This window comes from Stigmatopora argus, chromosome 17, assembly GCF_051989625.1.
Source record: "Stigmatopora argus isolate UIUO_Sarg chromosome 17, RoL_Sarg_1.0, whole genome shotgun sequence".
NCBI lineage: Eukaryota > Metazoa > Chordata > Actinopteri > Syngnathiformes > Syngnathidae > Stigmatopora > Stigmatopora argus.
The window spans coordinates 14,777,885-14,798,217 of NC_135403.1; the positions used below are offsets into that span (position 1 = coordinate 14,777,885).

A 20,333-nucleotide genomic window follows, 5' to 3' on the forward strand; every position below is an offset into this window, starting at 1 on the left:
CGTGGAAGGAACCCTGGCATTTGCCTGAAAAGTTTTGGATGAGAAAGAAGCCAGTGTGAAAAATAGGTTTGGCGCCTATTCGCGGGCCGCCGGGCCTCGGAGGCGAGGGGGAGGAGCCGAAGACAGAAAGCTATGCAATTGCTCCACATTAGAAAGCCCGGCCTAAATCGTGTTGTGCCGCCGCTCGCCGCCGCCGCCACAGACATTTGTTTCAGCGCAACGCATCTGAGTTCAATTCCAAGCGTGCCCTCTCCCTGGGAAAATCAATTCCTCTCAGAGCGGGGCGAGGGGATTACAGCGTTCCCTCCCCGGATCCCGGCCCACAAATGCTTCTTATCAGCTGACAGCCCCCTCACTACTCCGCTTCCTCGTCTTCTTTTCCCCGTCCAGGAAGAGAGTTCTCTGCCAATCGCCGCCGCTCTTTTCGCGCCGTTCACCAAAACTCCGGCAGAAACGAGGGTGGGAAGAAGGAGAGAGCGTGGCGGCGGCGCAGAGAGCCCCGCCGCGTCTGCTTCCAATCAATCGGCGGGACTCGACGCCGTGCTTTTTTGGCCTTTGATCCGAGCTCCTCTTTCCAGAGGGGGAGAGAAATCTGGGCGGCGGGGAGAAGGGTGAGACTCCGAGGCGGACGGGGTCGGGGGGAGGGAGATTAAGGGGACGGAGGGGGGGGCCTCTCCGGCTCCCGCCAACCCGAAAGCTCGACTTGATCAAGTTTGTCAGGGGCCGAGAAGCGAGCTTCTGTCGGCGGAAGACCGAGCCTCGGCGGAGGATCCCCGCGGCGCCGATCCAGACGAAGTTGCTAGGGCACGGTTGCCGAGTATCACGCACGAGTCGTGACCTTCGGAAACCTCGCCCAGACACGGCGGTCCGTTACGCTCCGCCGAGCGCTCCGATCGGTGGCCTCCTTTTTCCCCGAGCTTTCTAATCGCACGCGCAAACAAAGTGACGTTTACGAGAGGCCGTACCTAGCGGGCGTCACTCTCCCATTTAGCCTTGGGCGCGCTAACGTCCGGCCGTTTCCCGGCCAGACTCCAACCTTGAACTAATTATATGTTCTCACCGCACGATGATGTGTGTCAGGGAAGTGTTTAAGAGCCCAAACTGGGAAAGGTTTTTGTCATCGCACATTTTCTGATGATCAACACCAGATGCGGCGCGCAAAAAGCCCTTCGCCGTCGAAGGTCCGCCCGTCGCCGCGGCAAAAGAAAGTTGGCCTCGGCGACTTTAGAGAGGGCCCCGCGGCGGGTGAGGGAAGGAACGCGGCGTAATAAATCCTCCTGGCAGGCCCGGGACGCTCCCGCTTTTGTTCCTAGCGGCGGGGGGGGAGAGGCCGGCCACCGATGCCTGACAACAAATGGGGGAAAAAAGTACAGGCATAATCAAGTACTGTTTCCGCACTCTGTGGGTCTACGGGGCCCCGGCGCCCCCCTGCTCCGAAAGGAATGAGACCTGGCACGGGCGGAGGGGCGTGGGGACGTCGCCGGGCTAACCCCGGCCCTCGGCTCGTTACCTCACGGCCCTCGGGACTGGCCCGTTTGCTTTTTTCAATGAGGTGGCGGGCGAGGTGGATCGCTGGTCGGGCGGGAGGAGACTGGTCCGCGACCCCCGGTGACCGGCCATTTCTCATGACAAATAATAGGAGGGGAAATAAATGATCTGTCGGAACTCTTATGCTGCGTTCAGACCGGCTGCGTTTTTTTTTGCCATCCAATGAGGAAGCAGCCAATTAAAAAGATAAAAAGAAAGTTGCTTCCATTCCTGGACATCCAGTCCAAACAAACTAGAAAAAAACTACTAAGACTGTATTTATGGAGTAGACAGAAGTACTATCAGGCGGGGAAAAGCGTTCATCTATCTGGTCTGGAGTTTTTTTGGAGCTCTGTGACGGGCTGCGGTCCAAAATTGCTAGTCCCAGCCAGGGGCGCCGCAGGGGGGGGGGGGGGGGGAGTCCGCCAGACGAGCCCCGGCTGGCCGGTCGCTCGGCGGGCCGGCTCGTGTTCTCCTCCGCCCCGAGTAGCGGCGAGGCTAGGCTAATCCGCCGCCCCGGGCCTCGGCGCGGCGGCGTTGCCAAAGCCCGTCTCCCCGCTGCTGCAGGAAATTGCCTTCAGTCCAGAGGTCCGTGAAATGAGTGCGGCTCGGCTCGGCTCGGCTCGGCGCCGAGAGCCGAGCACGCCCACTGTTTTTGTGTCGGCGGGTGGATCCCCAATAATTGGAGCGGATTGCGACGGGTTTTCCTTCCTTCTCCAATGTATTATCCATGCGACAAGCGGGGGGGTGTTATTGGGCGCAAATAGGCACTTTTGCTGGGAGGGCTTTTGGCGTTAGCCCCGAAACGCCTCCCGCATTGTGCTGTTTGACCCCCCGGGCCAGGCGCTACTCCCCGGAGGTCCCTTATCCCCCCCATCGGTCCTCTCTCATTAGTCCGGCGGAGCCCAAAGCCGGAGCGAGGCGAGGCGAAGGCGAAGACCCCCCCGCTTCCTCCTCGGGACCCCGGCGCAAATACAGATGGAAGGAATCCCCCTCGGAGTGGTTCTGAAGAACGCCAGGATGTGTACTTTTTCTTCTTTTTTTTGTCTTGGGCAACACAAGAGCAGATTTCTCATCCTTTGGGTGATGGCGGCGAAACAGTTGATTATGAGTCCCATCAAGTGATCAATGATTTCATTAACAAGACGGATCGCGCAGCTGTCACGCCGCTGACGCCAGTTGAGGGATGGTGGGCTCCCGGAGCTCCATTTTCCCCCCCCCCCAGACAGACCCAGACCCATGCCCCGCCCCTCCCGGCTCGGGGTTATAAAATGGGAAGGGAGCGGGCGGTTGACGTTTGGTGGGGGAGACGGAGGAAAAGTGGAAATCCATTTTGAAAGCTATTTTCAATTAGGGCTCGGCCAGCTGTTATCACAGGTGTCCCAGAATGGCGGCCCGTAAGTGAAAATGTCTCCTATCCGTTTGTGAAATGAAACCTTATCTGGGCGGCACAAAGATGGCGGGGACAGCGTATCTGTAAATGACTTTCCCCCCTTGCTGTTAAGGGGAACTTTATTTCTGTCAGATGACAACCGCCGGCTACTGGCCATCATTTAAATGGCCGCCTAAAAAGACGGCGGTGGCGGCGGCGGTGGCGGCGGCGGTGGCGGTGGCGGCGGCGACGGCCCCCTCGACCCTTCTCGCCCGTCACATTTTCTTCCCCTTCCTCTTGAAAGCCTTCCATTTGCTGCTGGAATTTCCTGGCCGCCTCCTTTGTTGTGCTCACGCCAAGCGTTGAAAAAGTCGCTGGGCCATTACACAACTTTTCAAGTCCCTCTCAGCAGCCGTGGATCTTTCAACACGCGTTTGGCATTTTCCCCTAAATACTCGCTTCTTGAAAAAGCATGGAAAGTGTCTCCTACGTTTTTTTTTTTTCTATCTTCAAAGCCGACAAAAGAATCGGGGCACTTTGCGGTCCACCTGCCCACTGAATGACGAGGGTACGAGGGGGCTGGGGGGGTGGGGGTGGGGACTCTCGCCATTCCCGGACCCCCTCTCCAATCACGGCATTGTGGCGGCACAGTGGGCTCTTTTGAGTTGTCAGGAGAGAAGAAGAAGGAGGGTGGGAGGGCCACGCCGATGAATGGCGCGCAGGATGAAGCCACCTTTTAGGAGGCCATCACGCCGCCCGGATAAAACTTTGGTCGGGTGGATCGGAAGTTCTCCGACTCCTCCCATTTTGGGCCCCGGATTGGGGACGGACGGGGGCTTCTTCCGACCAAGGAAGGCCGCCACGGAGGCGTCCGGGCAGCTGCTGACAATTACCTTTTTGTTGGGGAGGCGGCGTGGGGGTTAAAGTTGAGGCTAGGGTTACACCTGATAAGAGGTTACGGGTTCTGGCGCGGGGGAATGCGGCGTAATTGGACGCGCCCCGAGAATGCCAAAAGCTGGCGGATGATTCCCGAGACAAGTCATTCTTAAACTTCCCCTTGAGTGAATTCCAAGCCTATCTGGGCCCGTCCGTGAGGAGATCCGGAATTTATTGGCGCGTGTCCTTCAACGGCGGTGTGCGCTTACACGTGGTCCCAAGGGAACTTGGGATCGTATACTTTACACCCCATTCTGCCAAGACCTGCCCCAGAGTGGCCACGTGCAAAATACAACTAAAAAATGGAGGAATTTAACATGATTCAGTTAAGGAGTCCTCGCACAGTTTGTGAAGTACTTTTTTCAAGAGTAGGGATTAGAAAGAGTCAGTTAAGGCTACGTTCGATGTATCTTAAATTGAGGTAGGCTTCTTCATGAGTTACATAGGGTCACATTTGGAGTGGATTTACACAAAAGTCACTTAAGGCTACTTCAGGAGAATTTGCACACTTTCAGAGAAAAACTTGAAAGGCTATTTTAGGCGCGGAGAGGAGATCATTCAAGCGGCAACACGGCCGTCAAGTAAGGCTGCTCGAGGAGAATGTTAACGCCATTTCAGGCTCAAGTCAAAAGCTGGAGGTAAAATGAATATGTGTCAAAGATATATCAATAAAAGATTTGGGGAAATGGATCTTAGCGTGCAGTTGCTAAAATACGGGACCTAAACTGGAAACAGGTGCAACGGACTCCATCGGAGAATCTCGCCCCGTTTTACGAACGCTTACGTCACCGAGAAACGGACGCCATCTTGATTGCCCAAACGACGCCGGCCATCTGGCAATGACTTTTGGGCGCGGGTGTTTGATAATGCGGAGGGACAAAGTGGCCACTATGTATTTCCCCCGGACGTGGGATTACCCAAAGCGGCCTCGGCTAACGAGCCCAGCTGCGGCTTCCACGACGGCGGCGCTTTTTGTCGCGTCTTCGCGGCGCAACGTAAAGGCGCTGCTACGTAAACAAGCGTGGCCATGTCCGTCCGCTATATATGGCGTGAGTCACCGCCGAGCATGGGAAAATGGGGGTAAGGCAAACAGCCGCGTCTTTAAATACTGCTTTTGGGAGTTGCTCCGGAATGATATCATCGCGGTTACAAAAACAAGCGGCGGGGCGGCGGGTCAGGGACATCTGCACTTAAATGTGATGAGCCATTAACTCGCGCGCCCGCGGTTAGTCTTTCTCGGACGCCAGAAGAAAAAAAATCAAGCCTACCAACTTATGCCAAGAAGGCCTACGGCCCAACGGGGTCCATTTTGACAAAAAAACGCACAGATACAAATAGGTCAAATAGCTGTGAAACCATTCCCGATTGGGCACAAAATGGCTGCAACGCTAACGCTAATAGTGAAACGAATAAAAAACATAAATCCAAATAGCCACAAAACAAACGGTGGGGGGATTACTCATCACGTGTGTCGACATTATGTTTCACGCTAACATTTAAATGTAGATTAAAGATGTATAGTCATAGTATATTTACTGCCTTTGCCATTTTTAGTCAAGTAAACTATTGAAAATGTGTGTGGTGTTGTGGTGAGAAAGAGAAGGAAGAAAGACTTGGTACCGTTGGAGGTGGTGCTGGAGGCCACGGCCTTCTCGCTGATGTCATTGCGCGCCGAAGAGCCCTTGGTGGCCACGATGCTCTCCACCCTCTTCTTCTTCTCAGCTGCTGAACTGGCCTGGGACTGGGTTTCCATGGCCAATGCTCATTCCTCAGCGCCGCGTGGAGACGGACGGGATGACTAAGGGGGGAGGAGAAGGAGAAGAAGAAGAAGAAGAAAAAACGGGGTTAGCCAGGCTCCCACTTGAAAGCCGTCCAAGCGCCGGACTTTGCGGCCATCTGAAACATGGCGAGTTCTTTCAGAGTACGTCACCCTAAACTTCTAACTTCCTGCCAAGGAGAAAAAAAAAAAAAAACAAGCCACAAATACAACGAGATGAGATTTGGGATCTGACAAAACAAAAGGAAGAAAAAAAAAAGAAAGTCAAAGCCAGTGCAGATAGTCATGCTCGTGTTAGGCGGCCAGAAGAAACCTTAAGGGTATATACCGGAGAGCGTATATACACACACAAAAACAGTACTGCAAAAAAAAACAAGGATTGTTTGAAGGCCCTGTTGGGAATACGGTAGTGCTGGGCAATTTTTCTTTCAAAGAATAAAAGGTGGTTGAAGTTTAGAAAAGATTGGCTATCCGACACTGCAAAATCATCTTGGTTTATGATCGTTACAACTTTGGAAATGCTACTTAACTTAAGATACTCATTATGTATACTAGTAAATTGTGTTGACTTCCTAAGGAGCCTTAGATCGCTTGTTGAATGATCTTAAACTACTCCTGAATTGGCCTTACGTTACTCTTCAGGTACGCTATTTTTTGCTCTATACTACAACCGCGCGCCTTATAATCCGATGCGCCTTTTATTTCGATCAATATTGGTTGATCGTGGTATGACATTCCCTTTTCCGCAGCTCCATTTCGTAACCCTCCAACCACTACTTTTATTACTGCGCCTGATAATGTGGTGCGACTTATATATGGAAGCTGTTTTCAAATGGGCCTTATAGTGCAGAAAATTCGGTAGCCTTCAGTTTCTTCCAAAACTGTGTTAAGTTACTTTTTGAATTGTGTTCAATTGCACCTAAGGTAGCCTTTTTAGCCTTAAATGGTTGCTTGAATTAGCTTAAGATAGCTTGAATGACTTCTGCCAGCATTCCTAATACAAAATAGAGCACATATCTATTGCTATCAAAGGCACCAAAAGATCATCGATGGCTAGATATGATCATCATTTGACCCTTTTTGGGGGTTCTTTGTCCAAATATAAGCGTATCGCCGTCAGCCGACGGGTAAACGGGAAAAGACGGCGTGCAAATATTTGCCTTGTCTAACATGCAGACTCTTTAATTAGCCAACAGAGACGTTTAATTGCCACGTAGTCTGTAAACACGCTTTATTACAAGCAGAGCGGGCCAGGGGGAAGTGGCTGTTTTGTTTTGGGGGGGGGGGGGGGGGGGGGGGCTGCAAACTTCAGACAAACACTGCGCGCTGTGTTTGTTTGACTTTTTTTTTTTGACGCATGTCGTCTAGCCCGACCTGCCGCATCTGTAAGCAATTTCCAGCTCGCCCCAGAAAATACACACAAAATAAGAAAAGAAAAACACACGTGCAATTACTCCCCGACCAATCAAAACGGAATTAAACAAAGCCCGCCGTTTAATGTTGCCCGCATGACCGCGCGATACCTTTCGGCCCGTTTAGGGTGACGGAATTGTGACGTGAATGCGTGGACGGCTTTTCTCGTGCTCGATAGATTATTTAGGAATATTCAAATTTGTTCCGGGATGAGCTCGTGTTTTTTTTTTAAATGTATTTTCTCATCAAAAAAGGGAAATTCATCATGTATTCATTAAAAGAAGAAATAGTGAATATTCTACTTTTATACGTTTACATGGAAGAATGATAAAAGAGTCAATATTTTCAGTTTTAATAATTTTTATAAAAAATTATATCTAAAAAAATGTTTTGGGATGAAAAAAGTCTTATAAAATGTCAAAATTGTTTTTTATATGTCAAAAAAAAAATTCAACATTAAGTATTTCTTCTAATAGTATTTCTTTACATTAAAAAAAATGGAAATTTTCAGTTGTATTATTTTTCGATTTTTAAAAAAGCTTTTTTGACTGAAAAACAAATGAGAATGTTGCTTTAATTTTATTTTATTTTCAAAACAAAGGGGTGGGGAGTAAATATTCTCTATACAATGATAATATCCATTAGACTTTGGCCCCATTTTGACCGCCATTTTGTCAGCCTTGTTTTGTACAAGAAAAGCAGCAAGTGAATAAAAGATGTGTTTGGAAATAATACATGACAAGTCTTTGCGTGCCTTTGGAATGGCGCAGCTTTTGTAAACAAGCGCGTCAGGTTTTATCGGCGAGAGGCTTTTTGAGGCGCGCGCCAAAGGGTGAAGGGTTGCTTCGTTTGTTCTCGCAGCCAGGAGGGAATGGCCGCTAAACGCCTTGGCCTTAAACCAATCAAGTCGCGTGGCGCTTTTCCACCTGACGCCAATTCCAATGAGTTTACCGCCGGCGGACGTCCGACCCGTTTGAAGCGCGAGGGAGGGAGGGACGGCCGCCAGTGGAAAAATGCATTTGGAGTCATCCAAAATGAAATGGACCAAATTCTTCAAATAACTGAGCGCCGATCCAATATGGCGTCCAGTCCTTTTGGCTACAAAGAACAATTCCAAAATGAGTGGACGGCATATTTTTCCAAACGTAACCTGTTGATCTCCCAAAATAAAAGCCCATTTCTCCTTGATTTTTTTCCCCTCGCAAAGTTTTGTTGTTTTTGAGGTCTCCATTTTTTGGTGGTAATCCCTCCGTGAAGCCAGCGAGGCCATTTAACGGGTTTAAAATGCCGCCATTCGCGGGAAAAACATCCTTATTTTATAAGCACATTAAGCAAATCAATTTAACATAAATTATACGCCCGGCGCACAAAAGACGCGCGGCTCAAAGTCAAACACATCAAAGTGAAGAGCGAAAATAAACTCATGCTTGTTGTTTTTTGTTTTTTTTTTCGGCACCAACTTTCTTTTCTAAAAAAAAATTTTAAATGGTTTTAGGACTGGGAACTCATAAAAACAAGTCTTTTTTTAGGAAAGCTTGTTTTGGGGGTGAAAATGTATTATATTTTAATAGAAAATGTTCCTATAATTATTCGGGAAATTTACGGGGATAAAAAAAAGTACTTTTCTGGAAAATGGAGTCCTATTTTTCTGGACAAAAATTGGGGTGTTTCATTTTGAAGGAAAAAAAAAGTTCTAACATCATGACAGGCGTCCTAATCCACCGCTTCTCCCAGTCAAAATGGATTGGACATCTGTCGAAGGCAGCCAATCAGCTCCCACTTGGACTTTAAACGCTAAAAAAAATGTCCTTTTTTTCCAATTCGTTCCATCAACTCCGATTGTGTCCACTTCAATTTGCCGCCTCTCCTCCGCCGTATTTGTGTTCATTTCATTAGGGGGACTGTTCAGTACAGAGGGTCCCGGGACCCCCCCCCTTGGCGGTGGGAGGGGGGGGGGGGGGGTCGGCGGCGGCTGCGACTGCGGCATTCATCATCATTACATCAGCGACCGGCAAGATCCGCTATCTTATCGCTGGCGCAGCGACGCCGCGAGTCGGAGAGATGGAGACGATTGAGCGGCCGAAAGTGGGGTAGAAAAATGAGGGGGGGCTGCTAGGGTTTCGAGGCGGGGGGGGCGGCGGTAGGGGCGCTGCGTGCCTGCGCACGTTTTCCCGCGTGTGTTTTTGTAAATTTCACAGCTATGCCAACAAGATGAAGGTTCTGCTGCACAGCTGGAACAACTGAAAACACTCGAGGGGCCGAGGAAAAAGGGGTGGGGGGGTCGGCGGTTAAGGGGGGGGCGCTTTTGAAACCCCGGAGCCAGATTATCCCAATCTCGCCGTAAAGCACGGCGGCGTGCATGTGTTCGCATTGGATAAGGTGTTGGGCGCGAAGCGAGTAAAAGAAAAATTGACCCTTTTCAAGTGGGGAAAAGTCATCTTTCATCATTTATTATTACAAGGAGAAATATGCTTTTATTTTAGGGTGATTAACACGTTATGTCCGGGAAATTGTCTTCTGTCATTTTTTTTATTTATTTTTTATTAAATGGGATTTCTCAAAGGAGATTTTTTTTAATAGACTTGCCGTAAAATGTTTTAGTGACTTTCCTGTCTAACAGGATGTGGGAGTGTCCCAAAACTTTTGACCACGTGTACATATTTCCATAAATGACGTTTCAAGCATGATGACATTTTCATGAACATTAATATGAATACAAAAATATACGTACCTATATACACCTGCATGTCAAAAGTTTTGAGACACTTTCTTCCCCAATCTGATGGCTTCTTTGACACTGTAATTGGACGTGTATCACCGTCGCAGGCACTAAAAGAGATAAAGTTGAATTTTATTCGATTATTTTTTGAAAAATTCACATCTGGTGCCCAGATGGCACTGAGGCCAGTCTTGGGACGGGGGGGCATTTAACAGGAATTAGTCACACCCCATCACACACACACACACACACTTACACACTTACACACAGAAATGCACACGCAAAGTGGTTTAGCACGCAGCATTTTCACCCTTTTGTGCGGTCGGACATGCTTGAGCTCTTGCCATTTTTGCTCTTTTACATCCGCGTGTTCAAGTTCCACTGTTGACACTCTTCAAATAAATCACATTCAAAACACTATTTTCATGTTTCCAGTCGAAATTGAAAAGCAATGTGCAGTTCTAAGGTGAAATGTACAGTCAAGTTAGCATCAAATTTCAGACTTTTCTTGGTTTTCTCCCGATGGCCACCAAATCGCGCGGTGCCATCGTGGCCGATGTTTTTGCATCAAGGACAAACGGCGGCTAATTGGATTATCCCTGGGAGCCGCAGACCTCTCCGCCGCCGCCGCCGAGGGACGGCGGGGGGGCAGGCGAGCGCCACTCGCGTCGCGGCGTAACAAACCCGCACGATGTAATCGCGTCGCTTACACGCCGCCGCTTTTTTTGTTTGTTTGTTTGGTTGGACGCCGGCGACGTGGCAGATAAGGCACCAATAAAGCCGCGAGGGCTTTCTCCGTTGACACGCAAAGTATTATTTATATATTTCCGGTCGACTACTAGGTTTATCGGTGGCTATTTGTCCATTGTAGCTACCGGCTTCATTAGCATTAACATTGTTTTACTCTTTAAACTGCCTTTAAAAATGTTTTTTTGATTGACAACTACTCAATGAATAGAAGTATAGTAAGTAGTATTTAAGTTCCTTCACATTTAGTCCATGACTTAGCTTAAAAAACAATTTTGGGCCCTAAAATACTCCCTAAATGACTTCAAGTTCCTTCTTGAATTGCTTTGGGTTTGCCGTTAACCTTCCATAAAAATCCTTCTATTGCGCAAGTTAGTCTTTAAATTGACTTTAGCAAGTCTTGGAGTCCGATGGACTTTATTAGTCGCCATTGGGCAAATTTGCAAGGCTAAATTGGTCCTTAAGTAGCCTGGCAATGCTCCTATTGTGGCCTTAAATGAGTCCTTAAGCAGCCTTTAAGTGACTTTAATTGACTTCCTCTCGCATTGATACGGCGGCGTGATTAATGGCGATGGCGGGCCGGCCGGGGGCTCCCGCGACAAGAGCCGGAGGTGATAACGCGCGATAATCACGACGGAGCACAATTAGCCTATTAGCGGGCTCCGTCAGGATGTTTAAGTGAGAAATGAGCCCTTCCCAGTCATCGTGTTTACTTTAAAACCGGACCGGAAGCCCCGGCGGCCCGATTTATCGGCTCTTATTAATCCTCGGGCCGCGCCGCCCGAGCGCATTAACGGCTTCTAAATCGGACCGAGTCGGAGGAACGTGGCGAGAAAGGAGGGGGTCGACGTGGAATGGCGCGGTTTTCATGTTTGGCTACCTGTGCGGAGGCCAGGATTTCCAGGAGGGGGTTGAGCATTCCAAGCGAGCCGACGGGGATGAGTCCGCAACGGCAGCGTGCGCTGGCCGTTCGCCTCATCTCTTGGGAGACGGCGCCAATGGGCGGGGAATCATCCGGTTGTCCGATTCGGGCCTTCGGATGCTACTTAAGTAGCTTCAAGTTACGCCTTGAAGTGGCTTAGTCTTCTCCATTGGCCTTATATTTAGGGAAGGGGCTTAAAATGTGCGCTAAAATACTCCTTAAGAAGCCTGACGTTACCGCTTGAATGATTCCAAATGAGTCAAATAATAGTTATGATCTTGGTTGCGATTAAGATGCCTTCAGGTACTGCTTGAATTGTTAAGTTATACTTTAAGTAGTCTCAAGTTACTTCCTACATTACATGAAATTACTCCTGAAGTAGCATCCAATTGGTTCTCGAATATTGTTGTTTCAAATGAATGCTTCCTTTGTGTTAAATTATCCTTCAGTATTCTTACATGACTCTATAAGTAGCTTAAGGTTACTGACTTCATTCGTATTATTCCTAGGATACACTACTCCTTAAGTAGGCCTAAGTGACTTCTTTGAGCGTCTTCTTACTCCTTAAATGTCTTTGATCCTTCTTAAAAACGCCATGCAAATTTGTTGCATTTTAAAAATACTGCTTAAGTAGCCTTAAGTTGCTTCAATTTTGAAGAGCTAGCCTAGAGCTACTTGAGTCTGTCCTAGCGCTAATTGCTCACTGTCATCATCACTGAAGAGTCCCCTTGAATTATACATAAAGCATATTATTATTAGTTTTGCTGGCGAAAATACAGTAAAAATGAAGTCACCTGAACACACTCTCGCCTTAAATTATTCTTTCCCGTCTCCTGACTTCTACCTGAAGTCGCCTTAAGTTTACTTGTTTTCGCATCAGCCCGCCTCCCCGACCGGCACGGGTACAGGTGGGGTGCGCGTAATCCTCCGAGACCCCCGGCGTACACGCCAGCGCCACTCCTCCGGCGGCGCGCATCAAAAGGCCGGCGCGGCTGTGGCGGCGGAGTCCCGCCGACTTTGGAGACGAGGCCCCGCCCGGCCTTTCATATCAAGCACGTTAGCGCACTTGTGGAGTAGGCGCTCAGGCAAACAACGGGGGTCTCGGAGGATTTGCTGCACCCCACCTATCCGCGTGCACTCATTGAGAAGCCATCAAAAACGCGCAGCTGGGGAAAGTCACTGCGCCGAGAAAAAGCGAAAGAAAAAGTAGGGGGGGAAGAAAGGAGCCGAACGTAAGACGACGACGAAGACCTCGTCGCTCACCCGCGCAATCAAGCGTCGCATTCCAACTCCTGCGGGTCGGCGTATGTAAATTCCCCCCCGACAATAGCGGCGCTAATGGCTTAATAGCCCGCGTGAGCTTGTTTGCATTGATCCCTCCCCCCACCCCACCCCAGCGGACCCCCCTTTCCCAACCCGAATGCCAGAGGGATGATGGAGTTGTAACCTAGCATGCGAGGCTCTAATCACTTCGCAGCTTGTTTCAATAAGGGCTCTATTAGCATAAATCCGCTAAATGCGCTCGGAAATTTCACTAACTTTCGAAGCCGCTCGCGCACCCTGAAAATGAAATCAAAATAAAATTAACATTTGACATTTATAACAAGAGGGAAATAAGCAAAAATAAGTCTTGCTAAACATTCCGTTTAGAAGCTAATTTGCATAAGGTCGCAATATACAACGTGGGTTTGTTGTCATTTTTCAGTAAGTGGATTTATTTACAATATTTGTAGTGCTCTTATTAATCTATACTTAATCTAAATATGTTTTAAAAGTATGTTTAAGGCAATTCTTTGGGTTTATTTTTCTAAAATGCTCTTAACTCAAACTCAAATTTGTTCACCTACAATTACTACATAGATGTTTATCCCTACTAGACGTCCAATCCATTTGAACTGGGAGGGCTGGCAGCGAATGACACAATTATACCATTTCACAATGCAATGTCAATTATGCCCGCTATCTTAGAGGCGCTTATAATTTAGCCACCGCCTTGAAAATTTGGAGGAAAGTTTGGCAAGGCGTTGTGGACTGGAGGACCCCCCAAAAAATGGGTGTGCAGGTAATGTGGTCTCAAGTAATGGGAGGAGACAAGAGACTTAGAGGCGCCACACAGCCAAAAGCTTTATAAATAATTCTAAAAGCTAACGGGATGCCTCGTCAAAGCGTGGCACGCTTTGACGCGCACGGGAAAAAAAAAGTGCAGAAAGGTCAATTTCTGCAAGCTAACATACCCCCACACACACACACACACACACCCGCATACACGTCGAGCGAAAGTCTCTCACTTATCATGCAGGGCAGCCCGGCACACCGGAGACCTGCCTTGTAAATCTCTTTGTGGAAGCAGCTTTGGGGGGTGCTAGTGAGGGGCTTACACACTGCTGAGCCCCGAGGTGCGGCTGCACGCTACTCTCCCTAACACACACCGTACCCCCTTTTCCCTTAGCGCTCTTTCTCCCACACGCTCACTTCACACAGGCTTTATTTGGGGGAATAAAAATGGGTCAATTTGACCCGCAATATGCGCAAGCGAATGCTTACCCTCACTTTTTTAACCGCAACAGCCGCAACCCGGACCCCCAGAGGCCGCGGTGAGTAATGTCCTGCCCGGGTTCGGACAATGACTCGGGGCGCGTGTCGGCGGGAAAGCGTCGAGGGGGCGCGGGGACTCCGCCACCTTTGACAAATGGACGCCTCGGTGGACGGGGAGGAGCCCCCCCCCCCCCCCCTTACGGGACATGAATGAATTGTTTGGGAAAAAGCTTGTTGACATAAATCGTGCGCCCCCGACTATGACGACAGGACAAAAAAAATTAAGTAATAAACAAGTGAAAGAAGTGTGTACCTTTTATGCCAGAATTTTCAAAAAAACATGGCGCCTGCCCTCGCAGTTCAAACTGATTAGACGTCTAATAAGTGGGTAAAGTAGCCTTTAGATTTGCCGTAAGTTATTCCTCAAGTCACCTGATTTTACTCGTTAAAACCCCCCAAGTTACTTTTCAGTTAGTTTTTCAATGACTTATTGAGTAGATTTAACTTACCGTTGTTACATTGTGTTCAGTTAATCTTACTTTACTGGAGTACTCTTTGAGTAGCCATAAGTTATTTATGATGTAGCCTGCTCTTAGGTCTTAGCTAACCTTAGCACAAATGTCCTCTTTAATCTGCTTGAGGTAAGTTACAGATTGAATTGTGTTTTGTTGCTCCTAAAACTTGAGTAGCCTTAATTCGTTTCCTGAATTGTGCGAAATGACGACTTAAGTAGCCAGAAGTTAGTCTTTAAGGAGCAATTCTGAACAGAAGATTGTAACAACTCCTAACTTGACTAGCCTATCTTAGCACATATTCATTGCCTGCACGTTTTGGTCCAGACCAAACCTCCAAAAGTTGTTGTTGGTGCCCCCTTTTTGAATACAAAAACCCCCCTCGCTGACCATAGTGCATTCCATGACTCCCAAAAGCGGCGTCGCTGTCAGTCCATTTGTTGAAAAGCTCAATTTGACACGGGACATACGTTCCCGATCAACTCTCAAGCCGAGTCAAGGGCATTTTTCGGCGCCTGGGAGAGCGTTTTCTGCTCCTCCTCGCATTTTTTTGCCCGCCAGCACGAGGCCGCCGCCCCCGCCATTTCGCCGTAAAGTTGGGGCCGCGCGATGACAAACTGTCATTAAAAATGCCTCCCTCTCTTTCAAGGAACTTGGATGCGCACCCCCACCACAACCCTGAAAGGAACTGGGCTTTGTCTGCAGAGCAAAGGAAAACGGAATGCCCCCCCCAAGCCCCCCCCCCATCCAAGGCCCCCCTCAAGACCCCCCTTTTTACCCAGAACGCACCATCCCCGAAACCCTGTTCCTCGCTCCCTGCGGAGTATTGTTAAAACACAAGCCCTCCCCCTTCCTCCCTCTTAAAACAGCACGCTTTGCATGAGAAAAAACGATTAGTCTTCAAATACGACGCTGTCAAAGAGGGGGTGCGCGGGGGAGCTTAAGTTTGCTCAGATAACCGGAGTTCTTCTTTTTGCTTCCCCGAAATGAGGAGGCGCCATTAGCGCTCGCGTCGGCGTTCTTCTCCGCATAGAAGAAGAGAGCGCGACCTGTGCGGAAATGGAGAGCGGGGAGAAAGGGGGCCCTTGGCGGGGATGAGGGGGGAGTCGGGAGAGTCGGGGGAGGTGGGGTACCCTTGTGAAAACATGTTTGCCATGCTTTCAGGTATTAACCCCTGACAATGGACCCCTCGTTGACCTCCACTCCTCAAGACAATAAAGTGGCAACATCTTAGACTTTGGCGGGCGCTAAACTTTGTCATGCTTCACTCGGTGATTTCATTGTATTCAATTAGTTATTTACCTTTGATTTTGATACAAAATTTCAGATAACTATAGCCTAAAAAGCACATAAGGTCAAAGGTCAGAGAAAAAAACAAGTCGTACTTGAGTATGAAAAAAAAGAGCGACTTATCTGAAAAACTGCCAACAGCTACCTACTCAGCCCGTTTTTTTAACTATTGTCACGTCACGTATGTTTGATCCTTCTGTTAGGATGAAATAAAAAATGGCCCTCCTAAAAATTAGACTTTTTTCCCCTCTTTCTTGTGTATGTTGGTCCATGGGAAGCTTTAACGTCAATTTGATTTCACGCGGGCTGGACCATTTTAGATAATATTTAGATTTTTTTTTTAATAAATGGATTAAAAGAACTGGATCAAAAGCCATAACTATTCCATTTTTTATAGATCTAAAACAATGTTTATTTTAGCTTTTTTTATATTTTACAAAATGATTTTTGAAATAAAAACACAGAAAAAATGGATTAAAAAATGACAATGATTGATTTAAAAGGGGGAAAATCAGGAAATGTAGTCTACATCTATACTCTTCATTTTAATTTCATCCTAAAACAGAAAGTCGGCACTCATGATTGACTTTCCCGGGCCACACAAAATGATGCGGCGGGCCAGATTTGGCCCCCGGGCCGCCACTTTGACACATGTGCTTCAGCGGGTGCATCATGTAGTGCGAAGAATACGATAGTTTCACAGTCTCCATAAAAGTTCGCTAAAGTACCATACGAGTTAGACAACGACGCAAAAGCACATGCTCAGAAACGACTACAGCACCCCCCCGGGACTCTCCATCCGTCGGCCAAATAGAGTTTTTGTAGTAGTTTCTTCAAATAAAAATGGTGCACCGCTGTACAGCTAAAACTTAAAAAGCTTCACCTATGATGACATCATGTTTGTTGGGGTAAATCTAATAGCAAAAATACTCCTTTTAAGGATTTTGCATGCAGTAACAGGCAAAATACCCCAAACAGAGCATTCCTTTTGGTTAAAAAAAGGGCAAATTGGCAGAGGACGCCATCTCCTCTGAGTGCCACTCTGGCTTATTTAGCAAAAAGGTCGCATAGAGCAAAAAAAATGTGCCTTGACATATCTGAAATTAAAGAATATCCTCAGCCTGCGCCTTATCCAAAGACAACATCACCTTTGGCGGCTCCTCCAAGCCGTGGGCGGGGGCGCCGGGGTCCCGCTCCGGGACAATGGCGGTCGGAGGTCGAAAGAGGGGGGGTGAACACATAGCATATTAAATGTGCCGGTCCGCACGGAGCCACATCTGAGGCGTGCCCTGAAGGGACGGCTGGCCGGGGGATTAGCGGGCCGCTGAAGAACCCGCCCGCGCCCCCTTTCTTGTCTCCGCTCGCACGCAAACGCAAACGCATTGGCGCTCGCTCACTCGCACGCTTTTCCGCACTTTTCAACTCCCTCCCCGCCTTCGTCCTCTAGTCGTCTCTTTTAAATCAAAGCGGGAGCGGGACGCACGTCCAATCCGTTTGAACCGAGTGGTCCAGACGGATGAGACGCCCGTCGCCGTCGATGGAAGCCAATGCCGTCGGAATGACAACCCACTTGGCGTTTCAAAGTCGAGCAGTCTGGGATGTCGCTGCAATTTCTTCCGTCTTGACTGTCGCGACACGATTGGTCACCGTTCGGCTATTTCTTTAAATTGGACTTAAGTAGGGAAGTACACATTTTGGGGTGTATTAAATTTGACTAAAGAAAAATGAAAAGTGCAACTACTACACTATAGATGCTATTTTGGGGTGTCGTTTCAGCAAAAGAAGAATGAAAACATGAAGTTTATGTGGAAACGCTTTTGTCATTTTGACTAAAGAAGAAGAATGAAAACAGCAGGTAGATATGAAGAGTTCTTTTTTTTGTCATGTGCCAATTTGCCTGAAGAAGAAGAAAGTAGAGATGTCAATAAATGTGTACATTTTCTCAAAGATGAGTGAAGAAAGGAAGTACATAGATTGACTTTTTGAAGTGTGCCAATGACACTAAGAAAGAATGACAAGTGGAATTACCCTTACACTTTTCAAAGCATGATTTTTTTGGGAAGAAGAGTGTATCCCACTTTATTTTTGAGGGATTCTTCGCGACTATTTTCCCCCACCTCCTGTTTATTTTTCCCGTCATGACTATGTCATCCACTGACCACTTTTTAAAACTGTAAATTAGACTAAAACAGTCGAGTATACGTCCACATACGGCTTACTAAAAATAGATAGTTACCCCTCAATTTCAAGCAAGCCTGACATCTTGAAGCAAACACCCAGACTCTCCGTTTTTAGTCATCTTTAAAAACCAGTGAGAAAACATTTAAAAAAAAAAAAGATGAATGCTGACAAAACGGGTCAGGACAAGCGCACAATTATCCCGAAAAGGGAAGTCAACTTCCTCGACACGACGCCGGCATTAGCACGACAACGGCGCTCATTAGGGCCTCTGGCGTCACCTAACGCGCGTGTGTGTGTGTGCGCCTGTGTGTGTGTGTGTATGTGTGCGCCTGTGTGTGTGTGCGTGTGCGTGTGCATGTGTGTGTGTGAGGATAGGCCATAGCTCAAGAAGCTAATAGAATGTCACCTCCTCGCATTAACATGACAGGCTCCATTCTGTGGGGGCACGCAAACGGGGGGACGGCGAGGGGGGCGGCGGTGGCCCACGCCAACTCTGCATAATTCGGACTTCAAAAGTGAAGATAAAGCCTATCGGAAAAAACATCGGTAATAGCGAGCCGAACCGTGAAAGGAGATTGCGAACGTTTTTTTTTTTAACGCAGGAACATTCGTCATGATAATGACAACGTGTCCTCTCTGTGTTTTCTTTTTCTTTTTAAAAGGTGCACCTGTTTGACTTACGGTACCCTTGACCTTTGACCTTAAAGTGGAAAAAAAGCTGATTTTGTTTTTCTTAACTTTATATGATAATACCAACCTGTCCAGTTTAAATGAATTGGACGTCTATTGCCGTCAGAGGTAGATAATGAGTTCCTAAATGCAACGTAAACTTGCTATACTTTCTGATATTATGATTTTTTAATAGGATTTTTGCCTTCCCTGTAATTTTATGAGCGGTCAAAAGTCTTTTATGAATATTTTTAGGAATACGACGACTCCAATAAAGTCATAAAAAAATCATAGGCATGATTAAACTTTACATTTAAATTGAAAGAAAAATATTTGCAGTACATTTAAAACATGATGTTATACCACAGCATAGTATTTGTTTTCATTCAAATATTTTTCAACTTTAAAATAAAAGAATGGACTACATTTATGTCTATAATTTGGAAATTCACAGTGCATAAAATAATTGCAAGTACACAGTTGATGAAAAATCTCATTTCAAACCTGATGAAAACTTGTTGACATCATACAATTCCATGTTCTTTTGCAATTTTAACTTAAACCACAGATAAAAGACCAACTTTTTGCTGTCACGAATAATCTTTTGAAATATAAAAAAAATCTATATTTTCTTATTTTTAATATTTTTGGTCCATGTGTGAAAACGATGAGTTTTGGTGTCGCACGAGGAAACTCGAGACGCCAGTGTATGAAATGTGGAGCAGCTGGCCCAAACTTTACAACAAAATATCTCCACATGTGGACATAGCACCCCCCTGCCAAGTCCCCCTTTGGAAAAATGTACATAAACTTACCTCCTTGTCTACATAAACTTACCTTATTGTGCATAAACACACACCTGATGTTGTTATTTGGATATTTTCTAATTGGAAGTCCTGTAATTATTTAACTCCATAAGAGCATCTATTTTTTTTTCATTTTTTCTGAAATGATTTTGACCACATCCACATTCCCATTGACGGCTGGCATCCCTCCTACCTCAAATGGACTGGACGTTGACTAATGATAAACTCATTTAAAGTTAGTTTTTAAGAGGCATAATTTTTCTCCATATTCATAACGCAGCCTAAAAATATACTTTTATTATACATGGATATTTACAGTGCTTTATCTTTTTCAAAATTGACAGTTAAAAAAGTTTACCGTGTAACAGTATGTCATGATTATAATAACACGTTAAACTTTAAGTAATACAATTATTAATAAGAAGGAAAAATGCTAGTAGTAGTTTCACTGCAACGAATTATAACATATACTAAAAAATAATTATGATACACGTGTGTGTGTGTGCATTAAACACCCACAAACACAGGAAAAAACGTAGTTATAAAAGTGTGTTTGTCGCATCCTAAATTCAAAACTAATAATAACCATAACCATAAAAAATAAGGATTATGAAATGCAATTTTCTGGTATGTTTTGTTACGACAACTAGCCAAAATCACAAGACACGCTCACACATAGTGTACAACACGAATACACACGTAGAATATAAGAAATAATTTCTTAAATATAAGAAATATTCATTCCGCTAGGACAACGTATTAAAAGACAAGTGAAAGAAAAGACGTCATTATTTGCAATTAAGCTAACGATAATCCGGTGTCTCGTTAACGTGTTCAACAAGTCCAAAAAACACACACACACGTCGTGAAATACGATAACACACGCGACCCCCACACCCCACACACACGTTAGACACGCAGTTTGTG

The 20,333-nt window shown here is 46.8% G+C and overlaps 1 protein-coding gene across 2 annotated transcripts in view; it reads right to left on the reverse strand.

Moving 5' to 3' along the window:
• gli3 (GLI family zinc finger 3) overlaps positions 1–20,333 on the reverse strand; it is a 66,993-nt gene that overhangs the window by 46,212 nt on the left and 448 nt on the right. Inside the window, exons 2-3 of one of the 2 annotated variants that reach the window (XM_077624392.1) lie at positions 9,757–9,854; positions 5,456–5,633 (exon numbers count right to left, since the gene is read on the reverse strand). In XM_077624392.1, coding sequence (XP_077480518.1) covers positions 5,456–5,588 — 133 coding nt within the window. In that variant the 5' untranslated portion in view covers positions 5,589–5,633; positions 9,757–9,854. The remainder of the gene's footprint in view (positions 1–5,455; positions 5,634–9,756; positions 9,855–20,333) is intronic. The other variant, XM_077624393.1, reaches the window with a different exon arrangement.